We start from the raw sequence: 19,275 nt of genomic DNA on the forward strand, positions 1-19,275 counted from the left end.
GAAGTAAGTTACTGCTGCTTTGAAACACAATTTACATTAGAAAAAGTCTGTCTCTTATTAGCTAGGCAGAGTACTGGAAACACCAGCAGCCAGTTGTAAAACTTCATTTGTATCCAGAATTCCAACGCCATTATTTAATTTGTTTGGAAAAAATGTAACTTGAAAAAAAAGCCAACAAAATAATTAAATAAGAAGACTTGTTTGTTATTAAAGATCCATAAAAATGCAAGTAGGCTTGAAATCCAAAGGATCTGAAAATTAACACTGCAAGTACATAAAAAGAAAAGCATACTGAATAGTGCTGGCTGGAAAACAACAATTCCATTTTGCTAAACATTTCAAGGCTTTGAAATTTGTTTTTGTTCCAATATGAAACAAAAATGAGACTTTCTGAAAGTTTTCATGAAATGAGAATAAGAGAGAGTATTCGCTCCCTCTGGACCTGAAAAAAACTTCCTAACAAAATTGTCTCCAAAATAGATAATGTTTCCATGAAACATTCTGGTTTTGATGAAACAGCATTTTTCAACAGCAAAAAAAAAGTGTCAGCAGAAATATCATAGCCATTCTAATACCAAAGGCTTATCTACATCGGATGTTTGTACGAATAAATTATGTTGAGAATTGAACCAATTACATTTTATATAGGTCCCCATCTGAACACCATATCACTTCCCTTAGAAAGCTACTCCAGAAGATAATTGATCTATTTAAAGGGTTTTTTTCTTGATTAAAGATACTTTATTTTATTCAAAGCATGTGAAAGGAATCACAGAATAAGCAAAATCTGAGAGGTACCATACATCAATTTGTTACTTATCAGGGGGATTTTTCTATAAACCTGTGGACATTCTTATTCCAAAATAAGAATGGCTTTATGATTTGGGAGATTATTTTTTAAAAAAAAAACTTAAACTGTGCTTCCCAAACCATATAGACTTAAATGAATTAAGCTGTCATATACTAAGGGAAAGTCTGTGCTCAAATCTTCAACCCAGGCTGGGCAGCACTGCAGATAAACAGACTGTAATAAACAGTTCTGCAATGAAAGGGAGAAGAACTGATGTTTTTAAGTCTTTGAATCTACTGAAGAGGAAGAAAACACTCATATTTTATAAAATATTGCATACAGTAATTCTTCTCTATCCCTTGCTAGGTTAAGTGTGTATTTGTGTGTTAACTTATTTATGCTCGTTTTGGAGTATGGTTGGCTCAAGTAATATTGGCTGCCCTCAGAATGGCAATCAGGGCATTTAATTGAACAAAGCCCAATTCAGTTGATCCAAAGAATATTGATCAAAGAAATAAATAAAAAGGCAGATCACCTCTGCCTGCCACAGCACGCAATACATTCTCCCGGGAACGCTCACCTTCCTCTTGTGGTTCTTTGCAAAATTTTCATTCCAGCTAGGCAGCAGAATTTTCCTTCCCATCTCCTGCAATACTGCTCAATGTCATCTGCAGAACTCAGGGGCTGCAACTGCACCTCACTGAACATCCCATAGGCATCCTGGATCAGGAGGCACAACCTGCAAAACATTCTTCTGTTACTCATTGGCTCCTGTTCGTAACAAACTAGTTACCGAATTCCTGAAAATTACATTACAAGCTTCAAAATAGGGCTTGTCTTCTACAATATCTGGAGAATTCCTACCAAATAATGAATACTCATGTCAATAAACAGACCTGCTATCATTAAGCATTTTCTTATGCACATTTTCAGGAGCTAACACGGCCATGAAATAGAGAAGCATGACTGAAAAAGAGCATGAAGGGCTTGCACTGGGGATTAGATCAACTGATGTCTATGCAGTATGTGGTTTGTGTACCTATAAAGAAAGAAGGTTGAGGTTTTGCCTAACTTGAGGTGCATTCTGCAATGCAGACAGAGCAATGACGCAAACATATATGTGTGTGCATGTATATATATAAAAATTCTGCTTAGAAGTAAACAAAGCAACATATTTCACAAGGAATAATCACCAACACTGAAACTGGCAAAGTGGCAAAGCAAGCATTATATTTTCTATAACTTTTTTTTAAGAGTCCTGACGATGCAAAGAAGAGTGAAATGTCAATTTTTCTTAAAAAAAACCCCTATCAAACAAAAATCCAGCATGAAACTACAGATTAGTACTTTCAATACTGGGTATGAGGAAGCCCAGAGGAACTATTTTAAGGAGGTAATTAAAGAACCTGCTAAACAAACAATTTGATTAAAGTAATCTATGGAAGTAAGGGCTGTAGGGCTGGGAAGTATTGCTTAACTAACTTGCTGGCGTTTTGAGAAGATATTACTGTCATAGCAGATAAGGCAAAATCAGTGGATGTCATACATTTAGATAGTCAAAAATGCATTTCACAAGATTCTGCACCTGAGATGAGCAGCCACGATAGCATGAGTCATGCAGCGCTGGAGGAAGCAGGCTGCTGTCTACAAGATTGGTTTAATTGCCCCAGAAGGAGACAGTTAAGCACGGAAACTTTTCAAAGGGAGACAATAATTACCTTTGAGGGTAGCACACACATCAGTATTTCTAAATAAAACTCAGGGGTGCACTGGGCAGCAGAATTCAGTTGATTTCAAAGGTACATGCCAAAACTACCTTCTCCAGAGCAGCACCGTTGCTCACAGCAAGCCAACTCCAACCGCTTTTGAAGCACATCATAAAACATACTATATGCACCCTGAAAGCATTCAACAGTAGTCATTATATCTTGATAAAACACATTTTAAATGAAATGAGCTCCTACATTTCTCTGGAAGAAATCCATGTATTTCTTTGCAGTGAAGCTTAGGTACATGGAAGATCATGAATCACAGCTTTCTTGTTCATTATGAACTGCCTAATTTTGGCTTACACCCTTGAGAGGGCTGTATTTGACATAGGATACAACTCCAAAGCCTTTCAGACATCAGCAGCTGTGCAAGCACCAGCTGAGAGTCCTCATTCTTCAGATTCTGGTGCTGGTTTTGCAAAGCAGAGAGCGGTAGGACTGAACACAAATTAAGGCTCCTGTATTTCCCCATTATCGCTAGCTCCAAGGGTCCCACACAAACAGTCTTCACCAGGCAAAGAAAGCTTAGGAACAATTCTTCCATAGTCTCCCAAGGTTAAGAAGTCCTTTAGAGCCATGAAACACTGCTTCTACCCTGAGCATCGACAAACAGGAGGAAACCAAATGCTGTTGTGATGTGTAGGCTGGAAGGATATGTACCCTCACCTCTGGGATGACTGGTGTTCCCAGCCTAGAAAGTGGGCGACTCTTTAACAATATAAACCTGTGTCTTCATCAGCTCGATCACTCTTTTCATTTTTTGTGTAAAACAATTAATGAGATCCCTTCTGGATTCGTACCAGAAGATCATCTCCAACGCAGAACAAAGACTGATGTGCTACAAACACGACAGCCCAGAAGCAGAAAAACTATGGTTGCCTGCCACTTCCCATGTTAGGACCTTGCAGTCAGTTAAAAACTCTCCCAAGTTTTAACTGATTGGTCTGAAACTCCTCTGTTTTGTTTGGAAAAGCAGAGCTAATACGCTCTGGACATTTCTGAAAATCAGATTGAGCGGAACAGGAAAAACAAAGCAAACAGTTTTGCCTATGTTAACAAAACATTCAGCGACTGGTAATTGTGAAAAATTAGGCCTTCGTATCTTGGAGCACACAAGGGCGAACCGAGTTAGCGTCTCAGATCTGATCAGTTCAGCAGCCTCTTAACTGATCACTGGAATTTCTCATATCTTTAGTGAGACATAACTGAACGCAAGTAAGTCTCAGACTGGCTGGCACCAGTCTCATATTAAGTCCTCTGGGACATGTTAATTGCCCAAATAAAATTAGCTTGGTTGGTGCCGAAGACATCAGTCACTAAAAGTACATTTTCCCAGTTCTTTTATGCCTGGGAGTCTCAACTCCCTGCATCCCTGGCCGCACATTTCCATCCCTTTGTGGTGGCAGCATAAATGGCTAGGATAGGAAACTGAACTGATCAAAAAAATACTGTAGCCAATAATCATCACCATCATCCTCACCATCAGATCAGCTCCTTGAAAATTAACTCTGTAGAAGTAAACTCCTATTTGAATGGAGTGCTACTTCAAGTCAAGGATGTATTTTCCAGACAGGATTAGGAGGCTGAAGCTCCCACTGCAGCTGTCTAGTGTATGCACCGCAACATCCCAGATCAGATGATGGCAGAATGGTCATCATATGACCAAGCTTCATATAAAGAGTAAAGAACCGTGTAACTTGAGGCTTATATCACTAATGTTCCCATTCACACTAGTAATGTGTTCATGATTATTGGTATCACGAAGAAACACAGAGCAGCAGAACCTCTTGCACCAGACCCCAAGTCCTTTTGCTCTATTAGAACCGTACACATGAGCAGACCTCCACTACGCTACACGTGTTCTGACAGTATCCAAAAGGTAGTCGCGACTTCTCTGCAATATGCAATTAAAATTAAATGCACATATTCACTCACTTGGAAGACAGGATTTCACTAATAACCTTCAGATGCCCAATTTCAGACTAAAGGATGAGGAACACCCCAAGCTAACACTTGTGAAGGGAACTTTACAAACACATTCCCTCCTTCAGCACACTTTTAAAACAGCATGAATGAAATGATGACAAAAACTTGAAATATTCTCAACATCATTTGATCTGTCTCACACTGATTAACTAGGTAATGCTATAGGTATTTAATGATGAGTGACAACTCATTTTCCTACCTAATGACTACAATGAAATCAGCTGAATCAATCCAACAACAGACTCAGCAATGCATTTGGGGGACCTACTGTCACGTTCCCTGAAACCGGTTCTGTTCTAATGGATTTTGCACGCGCTGTTAGCATCTCTAACAGTAGTTCAGTTGCTTTCAGAGGATGTTGATTCATGGCCTTAGCTTCCTCACCAGCATTGGTTTTTTCCTTGATTTCACTTTATTCCCAGAAAAGCACATTTGTATTATTTTCCCATATTACAGTGTTGCTCTCATATTGCAGCAAATGTTCTTGCAAATTAAGTTTTAGCAGCAAGTCTAACTGCAATTAAAGCAAGTTTGTCCCATGATTTCTCCCCCCTTTGAAGCTCATTACCAGGATGAAACCCCACATCTAAATTACGAGACAAGCTGCAAATCCAAAATGAGTATCTGCCCCAAGAATTTAAATGTCCCCAGCATTTAATGTTTGTGCACATCTACCACAAATACTTTTTTTTTTTCCCATTAAATGTGGAGTTAGTACTAAATCAGATAGTCAGCTGAAATACACCTTTACCAATGCCTTGTCAGTATGATAGTAATGAACTGTTAAAAAAAAAGAAGGGCAACATCTCCCTTTTTATCAGCAGCACTCATTCAGGGAGGACTGAAACTTCTTTTTCAAAGGAGCAGAGAATTCACTCCAGGAGTGAGGGGTGGCAGGAAAGCCAGCAGAGGAGTGAGTGTGGGAGATGCAGACTAAGGAAAAGGTGATGTATGACTCAGTGGTAATAACAAAGGGGGCGAAGATAGGGAATGATAAGAAGGGAGGCAGAGATTAGTCTTTTTTTTCTTCCTTTTTTTTTTCCATAAAGTAATGACACAGTAAGTCTCATGCAAAAGCTTGGGAAGATTTTGTTAATTTGCTAATAGCCAGGAGCAAGAATGGGGGCTGGGGAAAGATGAGACTGATTACTCTGCATTATTTCTATGACTGTGCTGATCTTTAGGACAAAATGTCTTGCAGTAGAAATCTGGAGAGGATTACAGGATTACTCTGCCATGCCCTTCTCCTAGTTAGTCACTTCTCATGGGTAAAGACTAAAGCCTTCTTTTACTATTACTTTTTTTATGCATGAAAAATCACATCTCTCCACACCACTGCCTCATATCGGGCAGCTGACTTTCTGGAGAGGTAATAGCAACAAAAACCTTCTTCAGCTTTGGTCACCCTCCAGCCTCCTCAGTGCCTGGTGGAAAAGAGTAAGAAAAAGAAAATCTGCAGACAGAGGAGATGAAAGCGCACGGAGGCCAGAACTGACCGATGACACAGGGACTGCCTTTACTGAGTCTTGCGAAAACAAGCAGCAGAAATTTGTCACGAACAGATCTTAACTAACAAATAATTGTTTTACCCTAGGGTAGAAGGACAACCATGTGGCCCAGAGCAGCTTTTCTCCATGCATAGCTAAGCTGTGGAGTAGGGCGTGAGGAGCAAGACAGCCAGGCAAATGCTACCACCTTCACAGTGCCCAGCAGGGACTTCATTAGTTACTCCATCTTTGGAAGGAAGGGAAAGGGGGGAATGGGGAAAATGGCTGAAATCTAATGGAATTGTATTAGCTCTGATATTTGCTCATTCTTTATCTTAACTATCCAAGAGACAGCTGCTGCTGCTTTGTTTGTCAGAAGGACTTCTTATCTCTTTGAGGTGCGGTCCTAGCAGAGGCATAAAGCACACGTACATAAACACACATAAACAAAAACCCCCTCTCCCTTAATCACCAGAGGCACAACACTACCTACACAGCTCCAATTCAGCAACTTGTCTGGTCAAGTCTCAAGGTGGAGCTGATTAACTCCTGCTAATATGGCTCAGATTCAAATTGTAACCTGCAGGACACCACCCTACCGGGATTTACGGGATTTACGCACTCCTTGCATTCACTGTGCTCATATTATCTCTGAAAAATCAAAGCTCAGGGAACAGGTCTAAATGCACAGGGACAACCATCCATCTCCTCCACGCCCTTGTAACACCACCAGGATTTTCCTATTAAAAGCACCTGAATCTCCAGATCACAAACTGCTTCACGTTCCTGTGAAGTATGGAACTGCGGTAGCCTTCTTCAGGGAGATACAAGATTCAGAATTTTCTGCTTAAAATCCATGTCATTCGCTGTCACTAAATAGTACAGAGCAGCAACAACTATGGATTGAATAATATAAATAAAAATTAAATAAAAACTAATGACTAGCCCCTTCTATGCACAGACAGCAGAGGTACACGAGTTCAGAGGAAAGTGCTGGCAGAGCGGGAACAGCACACACAGTTAACACCAGACACTCCAGTTCCTTCCAGCGACAGACAGGCTGTCCTTGCAGATGTACTGGTGGAAACTGCACGTGACAGGGATATCAGCAAGTCTTATCTTAGCATCTCAGATAGAAAATACGTAGCAGAGGCCTCCCCGGTCTCAGGAAAGCAATCTTTTCTTTGCAGGCGCTTCTTAGCACGTGTGTAACAGAGTATTTATATAACACACTTTGCGAATAACTCCCTACAGTAACTACACCAAGCCCATCATTTTGGATTTTCCTTGTTTTTCCTTACATTTTTACACATATGTTAAAAAAAAAAAAATGAAAAAGAGTGAAAGAGGTCATAAAATAACCGTTGCTTATTTTTATTCACTTCCTTGAATAGTCACTTACTTCAATACAAACTGGAAAATCAAATGCAGCTTCCACAAGGTCTTTCATGAATCCTCGCCTGCCGATTGCTTTTTCCATTTCTTCATTCAGGTTAATCCTTCCACCTACTATTTTCTGCCTATGACCTGAAGAAGCAGCACTTCTGTGGGAAACAGCTTTTGTGTGTAGGAAGGGACTTGTACGAGCCAAAAACATCAGCAGGGCTACTTTTCCAATGCAGAACGTGCAGGTAGAGAATGGAGCTCCACAGCACTGTAAATGACCCCACTCAAAACATGGACCACCACCTGCCTGGTGGGAACTATGTACAACTTCTCAGGAATTGGTGTAGCACAAAACCAAACAGCTTTTCCTACTTGCAGTGACAGTCACAGCTTCACGTGACAATTTTTTCTGCATAGACAATTTCTTCTATGAAGTTTTCATGTGGCACCAAATGAACTTTTAAAACTCCCCGTCTGACATGGTCTCTAAGTGCACTTTCAAACTGAACTGTTGATGTGTGTTTTATTTGTATGCAGAATTTTACACAAAAGTAAACAAAACATTTAAAACCTTAAAAAGACATTCTTGACATCCACTCAAACACAATATGGAGCCTAAGCGGTAATTTCAAACAGTTACAGAGTTGCATTTGAGAAATAGTTTCAGTATCAGCCAATAGCTTCCCTTACCTCGATTCATAAATGAATATTGAAGTTGTTCTATATTAATAGCTTAAATCCAAAGTATTTATGCCACGTTAAGTAAAGATTTATAGTGATGGTTGGTTTGGAAGACACAAAGTTAAGGAAAAATAACTTCCCAAGTACTGCTTAAAAGTTTGTATAAAGGTTCAGTCGCAAGAATCCAGTAAAGCCTTCCTACCCCCAGCTGCCTCAGGCATCTCCCCTGTACAACATTACACTGCATGTACTTTATGATCCTTCTGCTAAGACCCATTCCATACAGCTTGTTACATACATGAAAACAATTTTGGGTGGTAACAAAAAAGCACACACATCAGATCATCCCAGCTTGTTTTGGACTCGCTATGCCATTAATTGTAGTTGGTAAAAAAACATAATGATGCACAGACTCCTCAGGTTCCTCAGCGTACCATTATTTCAGCAAGGAATCCCATTACAATCCCTTGGTTGTTTCACTATACAATTCAGAGAAAATATTATTTTCCCTCACATCATGATTTACTAATCAAGAGTAAAAATGTACATTCAAAGAACTTTCAGGCTCAGTTGAAAACTGCAAGTATCTCTTATGGATGACCTCCAATAGAAAAATCATGTTCCAAATATAACGTATAATTACCACCCAGCCATTTAAAGTACTTATCTATGAATCTGAGGAGGGGTTCTTTGTTTATTTTTTAATCTTAAGACTTTTTAATTATTGTTTTGGCATCCAAGAATTCCAACAGTTGGCGAGGTCCTGCCAAAGATCTTCTCTTGCAAGGTGCTCGGCACCCTCCTTTCCAAGAAAATCAGCATTCAGTTGCTGGTGCTGGCAATGTTTCACATCATCTTTGCTGCACGATGTTTCCTCCATGCCTCAGTTCCTTATATGTAAAAATCAGAATAAAAGTCCTGTCTTCAGACGGTGATCTGAAAGTAACAGCTGAACAATACGTTAGGATCTAGGAGGGCAGGTCCACAAAGTCTCTTCTGTGTGCTAGATCCCATTTGAGTTGGGGGAGGAGGCTACATATACGTATGTATATATACGTAGAGAGAGGGCTTCCTTGCAGTATCAACCCATTTTTTCCATGCTACAGGCTTAGAGAACTCTCAACTCCCCCTGCAAAACCCGCAAGCGAGGGCTTTACAGAATTACAGCATCTGGAATGAAGCAAGAACACTGTAGCAGTGGTACTGGGGTCCCTTATCTTTAAGACTGTATTATTTGCGGATTCACCGGATTTACTTCTGAACCACGCAGACCATGAATGGGATCCTAGAAGATTTTATTTTTAAAATAAAAACAAACCCCAAAAACTAACATGAAGTGAATATTAAAAAAAAAAAAACAAAGAACTGTGCATTTCAGCAGGCACAGAACATCTCAAAACACATTTTTGGTAGGATAGCATTGCACATGTGCTTCCCCAGTGCATGTGAAAGGTAAATGAAATATAATAACACTGCGGGATTTCTTACAGAGCTGCATCTGCATTCAATAAGACATTCTGCTCTTTCAATGCCACATCATCCCACTGAACTAGCACAAAAATATAATATTCATTGAAACAAAACGCAGAATAAAGAGCAAAGAAGAAAAGCAGAAGTGAAAACATGTTGGGGCTCCTTTCCTGGCAGAAAGGCAATTTTCCACTCTTTCTCGCAGGGTCCGCTGTTTCTGTTTTTCACTCACACTGTTTTTCTTTACTCTGCTTTAGTGGCTGCCTCTCCTAGGTGTGTTTCTAAATGAGGGAGAGGGAGCGTGTTTGTGTGTGCACATCGCGTGTTTACAAGAGTTATGGTAGCAGTTCTCAGCAGTCCACCGAGAGTTCTAGGAAACGGCCCCTGTTATTTTATTCTGGGTCAATGTCAGCTCATGTCAGGCAGTAAAGATCACACAGGACAGCTCGCTCCATCTCGCAGTCCTGGCCGGAGGCCTCAATGGGAGAGGGAAAGGGAGCGAGCTGCGAGTGGGCGGAGAGCCTTCGCAGCACTCTACCAACCACCGCACGAGGAATTATGATAAACACCACTCTGGAAACCAGATACAACAGTACATTGTGTTCTTCTTCAGAAAAACAACCAGACTTCAGCTCACTTAAAGTAAACAGTTAATCCTGTTTATCTTTTTTTTTTTTTAGTTTCTTTCTTGATGAGTTGTTAACAGAACAATCTCTTCTGCAAGGCAAATAAGGGATCCGTCCCTTAAATTTGTACTGATTTTCTCTTCCTTCAAGAAAAAAAAAAATCAATTCGATATGTAAACTTTCTACTATCGGCAAACAGTGTGGAATAACAATCTTTCTTGGCTCAAACTGACTTAACAAAGCGATGCCAAAACTGAATGAAACCTTTCCCTCACTTACATATTTTATTTTGGAAAACTGAAGTCCCAAACAGAGCGTTCTATTCATCCCTTTTAACTCTTCCTTTTCTGACAAGAACAAGCAAAACTGGTTAAAAGAGAAGAACGGGGGACACGTGGTGTCCTTGCAGCCGGAGTGCAGGCTGCCTGGGGAGCACGGCTGAGCTGCTGAGCAGGGGGGCGGCTGGTCCCAGGTTTTCTCTGGGAGGGGAAAAGAGAGGAGTCAAGACTAATCAACTGCAAGTGAGGTAACAAACTGTTATCCTCCTTTTCAAAATACTTACCGTGCAAATTCATGATGTCCCTGACTTTCAGTATTAAGGATGATTAATTAGTAAAGCAGATGGAATTGATTATCTTGTTTTGCTGGAGTCACCACAGTCTACCTATTAACTACTTCTTACTGGTGACTCCAACCGAGTCCACAGAAAGCTATGAGCTTTTCCAAAGGGAATTCTAATTTTTAGCACTCAGGAACTTAAATAGTTCTGAAAGTCAACAACAAAAGTGTGCTTAACATCCCCAGTCAGTAAAAGTTTGTTGATTTAGCTATTTATAATCATAAAAATACATGATTTGCAAAACTGAAAGAGGAGAAGGAAAATATTTCCCTGATTTATTTTTACTCATCTTGCAAGCTCTAAGATTCTGGGGTTTCTGTGCAACCAATGTCATCAAGTGCAAAAATGTAAATTCAGGTCTAGGAACGAAAGTCTGATTTTCAGGTATTTTTTTTTCCAAATATTTCACATGTAAAACTTCTAGATTTTTTATGCTTTTTCTGCCTTGAGATCTTGATTTATTTTGCATTTATTTGTAAATCTTTTGCAGCAGTTGATGAATTTATATCGCTCTCATGAGCTCTGAAGTGCCAGAGCAGGACCAAGCAGCGCAATTTCCCATTGGGGAGGCAGCTGTCAGCAGGCTGGGGCCAGAACCCCAGAGGAGAAGCCTCAGGACTATTCTCCCGCAGGTCCACCACTTCACCCACCATGGCCTCCAGCCAAGACTGGAAGAGCGAGTATGCCTCCAGCCAAGACTGGAAGAGCCAGTATTGGTAGGACAGGACTGCTGCTGAACACTTCATCTTGCTCCAACTGCACCCTGTCATTTAACCCCCTCCCTCCCAGCGCTGCGCCTGCACAAGAAGAGCATGGTTGCTCTCTTATGATCGTGGGTTTGGCCTGCCAAATTTGTCCCCAAATTGATTGACAGTCCACGGTGCTATCTCTGAAGGACCCAACTTATGCCAAAGTGCTGCAGCTCTGAGCAGAGTGGTTATTAGCTGCAGGACTGCAGGGAAGAAGCAATATACTTTGGTAAAACCTCTCTCTTGGCAAGCCAGAGGAGAACGTGGTGGTGCTACGGTCTCTGCAAGTTGGAGAAACTCCTGGGCATAGGAGAAGAAAGCAGTAAACCTAAATCATTTAGGGTGCAGCTATAATCCATATACAAAAGAGGACTCCCTTTGAATCCCCACATTTTGACCCCATGGTGTAGGATCCATCACAGCCTACTTCAGGAGGTAATGTATCAGCCAAGAGGAATGCGGATGAGACGTGAATCGATGGGAAATCGTTAGGAGATGAAGCAACAGCAGGAGGAAAATGTGGAAGGGGAAGAAAACAAAGATCAGGAGGAAATGCTCTCTGATATCACCTCTTTTCCACTTCCTTACACCTTGCTCTTCTCCATGTCTCTGGTAGTTAGAGATTAAGGGAAAAAAAGCGGGTCTGTGGCAACACTAGTATAATCCTACGGATGACCTACAAGCATTACTGACGGAGTACTTTCCCCAGACACATCTGGATTTTTTATATCAGAAATTATGGGCAGGATAAGCACTGCTGAAAGGGAAGTGCAGATGGTAGCAGTTTTCCAGTGTGAAAATCATAGAATCATAGAATGGTTAGAGTTGGAAGGGACCTTAAAGATCATCTAGTTCCAACCCCCCTGCCATGGGCAGGGACACCTCCACTAGAGCAGGTTGCTCAAAGCCCCATCCAACCTGGCCTTAAACACTTCCAGGGGTGGGGCATTCACACTAAAAAAAAAAAAAATAAAAAAAAAATAAATAAAGTTTTGTTCCATTTGAACTTTTCAAAATGAGAAATCCTATTTTCCACTATAGGTCAAGTAAAGCTTTAAAAATGACTTTTAAATAAGCAGCAGGTTTGAGTCATTATACAAACTTCAGTCAAATTCACATCTTTTCAATTATTTCAATGAGCTTCATTTCATGCCGTAAAGCAAGCAGAGACAACACCTGAGCAGAACCAGTAACATTCCTCCACCTTGATCTCATTCAAGCATTCATGCAAATTCCACATTTCTCTTTTAAAATTATCTAAACTGAACACCAATCAAGGATCAGAAACTGAAGTAATTTTCTAAACACCACACTTACAACTTCCTATAATTTCAAGGAATCATTTTTAGCAGGATCAGAACTTGGAGGAGGGCACACAGTACATAAAAAAGAATCTTAAATCTGCCATATTCTGATGACTTTTTTTTTGCATATAATTGGGTAACCTTAAGACATGCATACAGAATCTCTCACTTCTTTCATCACTTTGGTTACCTTTGAATGCATACAGAGATTGCAAAAATTATGTGTGCTAGTGGGAAGTGTTCTAAAAGAAAAAAATCTCTACTACAGCGTCTTAATCACAATTATTCTGTAGAGATGATAGTCTTTATTTTATATCTCATGCATGTGGAATACTATTTTACTGTAATGACATAATCAGTCATTACACTGGATTTAATACAATAACCCTGGTCAAATACTGAGAAACTACATGCATGGTATACTTGATTCTGATTTTCCTTCCCCCATAAAAAAAAACCAAACCAAAACCAGTCCTGGAAGTAAGAATCTGTTCAAATATCAGTACAGGATAGTTTGTTCTCATTATTTATATTCCAAAGGAAATAAAAAAGGAGGACAAATCTAACCAAAACTACAGGAAGAGTTTAGAGAGACAAAAGATAACCATGTAAATTAGAACTGGCTTAGGGCCCTTAGTAAACCTATCTATTCATGCCAAAAGAGGTGATTTAATATTGTGTGGTTAAGATTCTGGTTTTGTGTCTTATCCAAAAGAATATCAACAATAGCACATTGTTCTCCTACCACCATGCTGGTGTTACAGCCTCTGATGTGATTCAGCACAGACTTGAAGGGAGAAGCTAAACACAGTTTGGATTTTCCTGAGCTGTCACCCATTGCAGGCCAGCAGGAGATACAACATCACAGCCAAGATAGCAAGATACCTTTTGCCTTAATTTAAAACATGCAGTTTCCTGTTGATAGTATTCTGTATTGTCACTCTTCTTGTCTCGCCCTCTTTTTCCTGTCACACATACCTTCTCTAATTGAGACTTCATGGTACTGCACCGAGGAAACATTAGGACAGGGACAACTTCTACATGCTTGTAGAACGTCTGATACAGGGTACATGCCCTGATCCTCACAGGAGCATCTGTGTCACAAAAACAGATCAAAACTTTGGTGTAGCCATTTAAACATCAGTCATTGCTGCTTATCCTTCTTAATCATGTGCAACAGGGCTAGTATTTGTATTTTCAGAGTGCTGTCAGCACCTTGGCAGTTGCATTTTTCCCTCTCAGGCTCCCCACTGAGTAGGATCCCTTTGCACTTACGGGTCTCAAACCAGGCTGCTCCTCCAGCCTGGCTTCATCCCCATCTCCAGAACAGAGCATTCAGGAACCATCAGAAGAAGGTTTGAAGGCTGCTTCAAGGGGGCTCCTTCCTACTGGACGTGTAATTTAAGGCGCAGAGAACCACCAGCATATAAAAATTATATTTTACATAAATATAGGTTGCAATTTCATGCACTGTCTGTTGTCATGGGACACACTGCCCCATGGTGTTATCTCCACTGCCAGGTGATGTCAGACACCCATCATTTTGGATCATGTGACATCATGTAACTCACGTACTTCTAAGGTGGAGCATAAAAAGTACCTAAATTTCAAAAATGGGAATACTTCAAAACAAATACAGACAAAGCCTCCAAATGACATTCTCAAGAATAGGAGACAAAATGCCTATATTTTTAATAAATGTGCTTTCTGACCAGCCATTTTTCAGACACGTTTCCTAACTTCCACCACTGCAAGTAGTGTGAAAATATCAACAAGACAAAAATACACTAAATGAAAACACAGTAAGTGAATCCCACTTGCATCAATCTAAGTATTTTGTTTTACCAATGTAAAAAAATAAGTTAAAAAATCATAACTGAAATGGAATTTCTAAACAAGTGGTTTTAGAGTAGGAAAATGGCATTGTTTCAAAACATAGCATTTCAGCAATTTCACAATTTTTCAATTGCTTGAACAAGCCTTTCATAAGACAGATTTCATTTTTTAACAAGATGACCTGACAGAAAATAATTTCTTTGAAAAATTCCCAACCATTTTTCCTAGAAATATTTTTCAAACTGTAATGTAGTAACTATTCATTAATTTTCAAGGCTTTGTTTTGAAAAAAACATAATTACCTAGCATACCAAAGAATAATTACACAGTATGCCTGTTAAGTAGAAGCAGCGCTGAACAGTGAGAGATCGAAATGTAACATATATATATATTTCCCCCTCTCTTTCTCTCACAATAGCTGTAGAAATATGTTTGAACACATAAGTTCTTTTTCAGTAGCAGCAAAATTGTAGGGAAAGCTCTAAGAAAACCGCTCTTATGGAATCATAGAATGGTTTGGGTTGGAAGGGACCTTAATGACCATCTAGTTCCAACCCCCCTGCCATGGGCAGGGACACTTCCCACTACAGCAGGTTGCTCAAAGCCCCATCCAGCCTGGCCTTGAACACTGCCAGGGATGGGGTAAATTTTAAGTTACAGAACTTACACAAAATATAAGTGAATCTCTGTGCTTACATTTCTCCCTTGTTACTAAAAACAGCCTATAAAACCTTAGGAAAAGCAGAAACCTAGTGGAAAAAAAGGTAAAGTTTCAATTTAGAAAGCAAACATAAAAAAACCTGGGCCCTCTACAGAAAAATCAAGAGGTTGAGACTGCCGGTGCGATCCCTGGAGGTTCAATGTGGCTATGACTGTCCTGGAGACTACCAGGTTGGGGTCCAGGCCCTGGTCCTGAGCAAGGTAACATGAGAACAGACTGCTGCCTTCCTGTGCACCTGAAACGAAGGTACTGGGCTGTGTGTGGGAACAGCAGCCTGCCTGAAGGTGACTGGGAATTTGGGGGCAGCCCGTGGAGAAGCCTCGGGGCTTATTCCAGCCTCCTTCACTGCCGTGCCTTACCCGGACTCTCCGCGTGAAGCAGTGCTGACCCCCAACAGCAACTGCAGGATTTGAATCTAGATTTTACAGTGTAAATGCACCTATGGATTTCAAAGGTACTTTCCGTGCATTTCCAATGAAAAGAGGGAGAAACACTGATGAGAATTTTCTTGGAAAAAAGGTGGTAACTACGCCCTGTACCTAACCCCATTTGGATGTGTCATTATCACTAATTTTAATTCTGAAATTGCAACAGGCATGAACTGTATTTCACTGCTCTTTTTAAGTCTGTCACCTAAATAGGTTCGTCTAATGGCAGTCCCACAAAATATGATAAAAATGTTCCACACATAGTACTAGATTTTTGATTTTTTTTTTAAATTTGTACGGAAGCCTAATTGACCACAAACTTTCCATTCTTGACCAAAAAACATCTCTGTAAGCACAGTTTGTTGTAAACAAATACACATGTATAAAAATATATATTTTTTTCATGCAGTGTTAAACCAAATATGTAATTGCAAAGGCACAAAAACGCATTCTGCTTCAGGGGTACATTCCCAGCTTAGCTTGACCTGATATGACAAGATGGGATGCCCAAGGAAAGCTTGAAGACTGAGAAGGCATCGAAAGGTAGCAGAATAAGGCAGCAGGAAGAACTGATTTTCTTTAAAGGCCAATGCTTTCCCAAGTCGCCAGCCAAATCAATGCTGAAAATCATATACTGCATATCCAATGTTTTTTTAAGAATTAAATTTTTATACTCCAAAAAGTGATTTATCTATAGGACAGACAAAAAATTACATTCTTGTAAGGCAAACAAATGTGATTTCATTTGATTTGGCATGAGGCACCAAAAGAACATTTAATTTCATCCTACAGTTGTTTAATTTGAATTCATAACTGTCTTCCCCCATCCATTTCCCCTTTCTCCCCAATCTGCCATACTACATGTTTTTCACTGCTGCATTGACTGACCTTTATATACATACTGACCCCAAATTTCAATAGTAGGTATCAATGAAAGATTCCCAGTATTCCTCATTTTTTCATTCCATAGTGTGGACACTAGTTTTAATCCTACAGCTGGGCTGTTAATGCATTGCAGCCCTTATATAAACAGTGTATTCTTTGTATATTTTATATTACAATTTTTAGTTATTATTGAATTTGTTATTAAGCGGTAGGAGCTGGGATGAGTGAACTTTATAAATATAGCTATATGAACAACATCCAATTGATGAAGTGTCATGAATGCTTTGTAGAAGTCAGTTATTTTTCCCTAGTGGGGAATATTGTTTTCTAGCTAAAATACATGAGTTAACAAAAGATTATGGTGAGCAGGGTAGGAAAAGAACCCAAAAGTGAACAGAAGTTATTTTTGGTTTACATGCACTAGTCAGCAACAGAGTAACAGAAATCTTAAAGCATGAATACAGATTTATCTTGGGATCCCGGTTAACTTCTCTAGCACTAGTGCTTATAAACCTTGGTAAGAAAGCAAGCAGCCGTCAGGTGCCAGAGAGAAACACGGTTGGCAGCTATTCCAAAATGAGGTTGTAGGAACACCTTATCACTTCTCAACAACTACTTCAACACCTGGATAGAGGGTGCTGATGCTGACCTGGAAGAACACATACTTGGGAAAAGCACTGTCCTTACCACCTGTATTTTTGCCTACCTGAAGAACAACAGAGACAATTCATCTCCTTCAACAACGCTTATGAGGTCTTATTTATTCAGGTTTAGAAACACACAAATGGAAACTACTGTTATAACTGTTAAATTATGTTAATTACCACACTGATCTTCTTGTTCTACTGAATCAGTTTATTAACGTTGCCAGAGAAGATTGCCTAACCCTGACCATTGTGTTAAGAGTTATGAAGTGGTTCAAACTTTGAGCATTTACAGTTGTGGAATGGGTTGCACGATGTCAGTATCACAGTGGGTGAAATGGTGTAAGAGGGAATGGATCCCCTGGATTTTATGTCCTCTCTAGTTTTCTTACTTGCAGGTTGACTTGCAGGTTGACTAACATTCTGTTGGAAAACAATTAAAGTACGGTTTGTCCTGTTCACTGTACAAAAAGGAACCAGACTGCACAATTTGGGAGGAATAATTAATATTAAAATAGATTGTATTTACATCAGAATCTTAAGATATGTTCTTTATTTATTTACTTCTCCTTCAGTGGCTATAAAATCTCCAAAGACATTAAAAGTTACCTTTGGTATTTTAAATACCCAGAGTAAAAACTGCTAGAAATCATTTGGCATATATTTAAAGCAGCCCATCACATAGTTTTACAAGTGTACAACCTGGCTGGAAAAGTTAGAAATGGTAAATTGTGGTTTATAAAAATTATACAAGAATGGTTGTGTAGCCAACAAAGCTGCGTGTTGCCAAAAGAGCATCAGTAATTTCTCCAGAATTCATCACAACCAGCTTCATGCTTTTCTTACTTTGTATGTTGGTATACAGGTAAAGAGATGGTTCCACTACAGAAATACCTCCTACAGTTCCAACTCGCACGTAACTCACATCGTGTAAATGGAGATTTCAGAATAATTTATCTGAAGCCCACACCAGGCAGAGGTAAATTACCACGTATTTCCACATCACACAAAAATGACTTAGAACCTTATCATGGCTGATCACAATGCTCCCAGAAAGCAATAATATTATCTTTCAGCACTGCAGCAGCATTTTCATGTGCAGTAAGAAACTTCCACACAAGCTTTGCACTTCGCTGGCTTTTAGCCAGTTTTCCCAAGATACAACCATGCCAGCAGGAGAAGGCAAGGAATGCCTTTCCATTGCCTTTCCAAGTCCTTTCCAACACCTCTGTATAATCAAATCAAGATACAACAATCTGTGATAGGGCCAGTTTCCAGTATGTAAGACACAGAACACCACGTGAAAAGAAATAAAGACAGCTACTATCTCTGATGACATAAGGCTGTATTAATCTAAGTAAAACTGCTCAAAGAAAACAGAAATCAGAATTTGCAACGCTCAGGGTCAGAATACTTGGCCTGCCTAGAAATAAACAAAATTACCTTCCACGTTCAACTTGCTTTGTATAAGATTTGTGATATTAAAAGTGGTTCTGGACTGAAATTTAACATAGGCAATCTCAGGACACAGCAAACTTTTTGCGTTGTTTTCAAATTTCTACTTGAGTAATGAAAGAAATATTAACATCTCCACCTACACTTCCTCACAAACTAAACTTCTTAATGACCGGATTCAGCTAGGCAAACGTCCAGCTTCTCATGACATGCATTTGAGTGCTCTGTAGATTTCAAGATAATTTTTGTTTTCTGTACCGTGTCTTCTTAACTATGACTTCAAATCACACCCACTGAAAGATTTTTTCTGTAAAATAATAAAATTCTGTATTTTTCATGCTCTGCAAGAACAGCAAAATTTTAAACTAAACATTTTTTCCATATGCATATATATATATTTGTATACACCCCCATACACATCTATATGTCTCCATATCAA

At 39.6% G+C, this 19,275-nt stretch overlaps 1 protein-coding gene across 1 annotated transcript in view; it reads right to left on the reverse strand.

Moving 5' to 3' along the window:
- The window catches only part of SPIDR (scaffold protein involved in DNA repair), a 206,165-nt gene that overhangs the window by 26,738 nt on the left and 160,152 nt on the right, over positions 1 to 19,275 (reverse strand). Inside the window, exon 11 of the mRNA XM_074146132.1 lies at positions 1,371 to 1,529. Within this exon, the coding sequence (XP_074002233.1) occupies positions 1,371 to 1,529 (159 nt within the window). The remainder of the gene's footprint in view (positions 1 to 1,370; positions 1,530 to 19,275) is intronic.

The sequence above is a fragment of the Numenius arquata genome, chromosome 4, assembly GCF_964106895.1.
Source record: "Numenius arquata chromosome 4, bNumArq3.hap1.1, whole genome shotgun sequence".
NCBI classification, from domain to species: Eukaryota; Metazoa; Chordata; class Aves; order Charadriiformes; family Scolopacidae; genus Numenius; species Numenius arquata.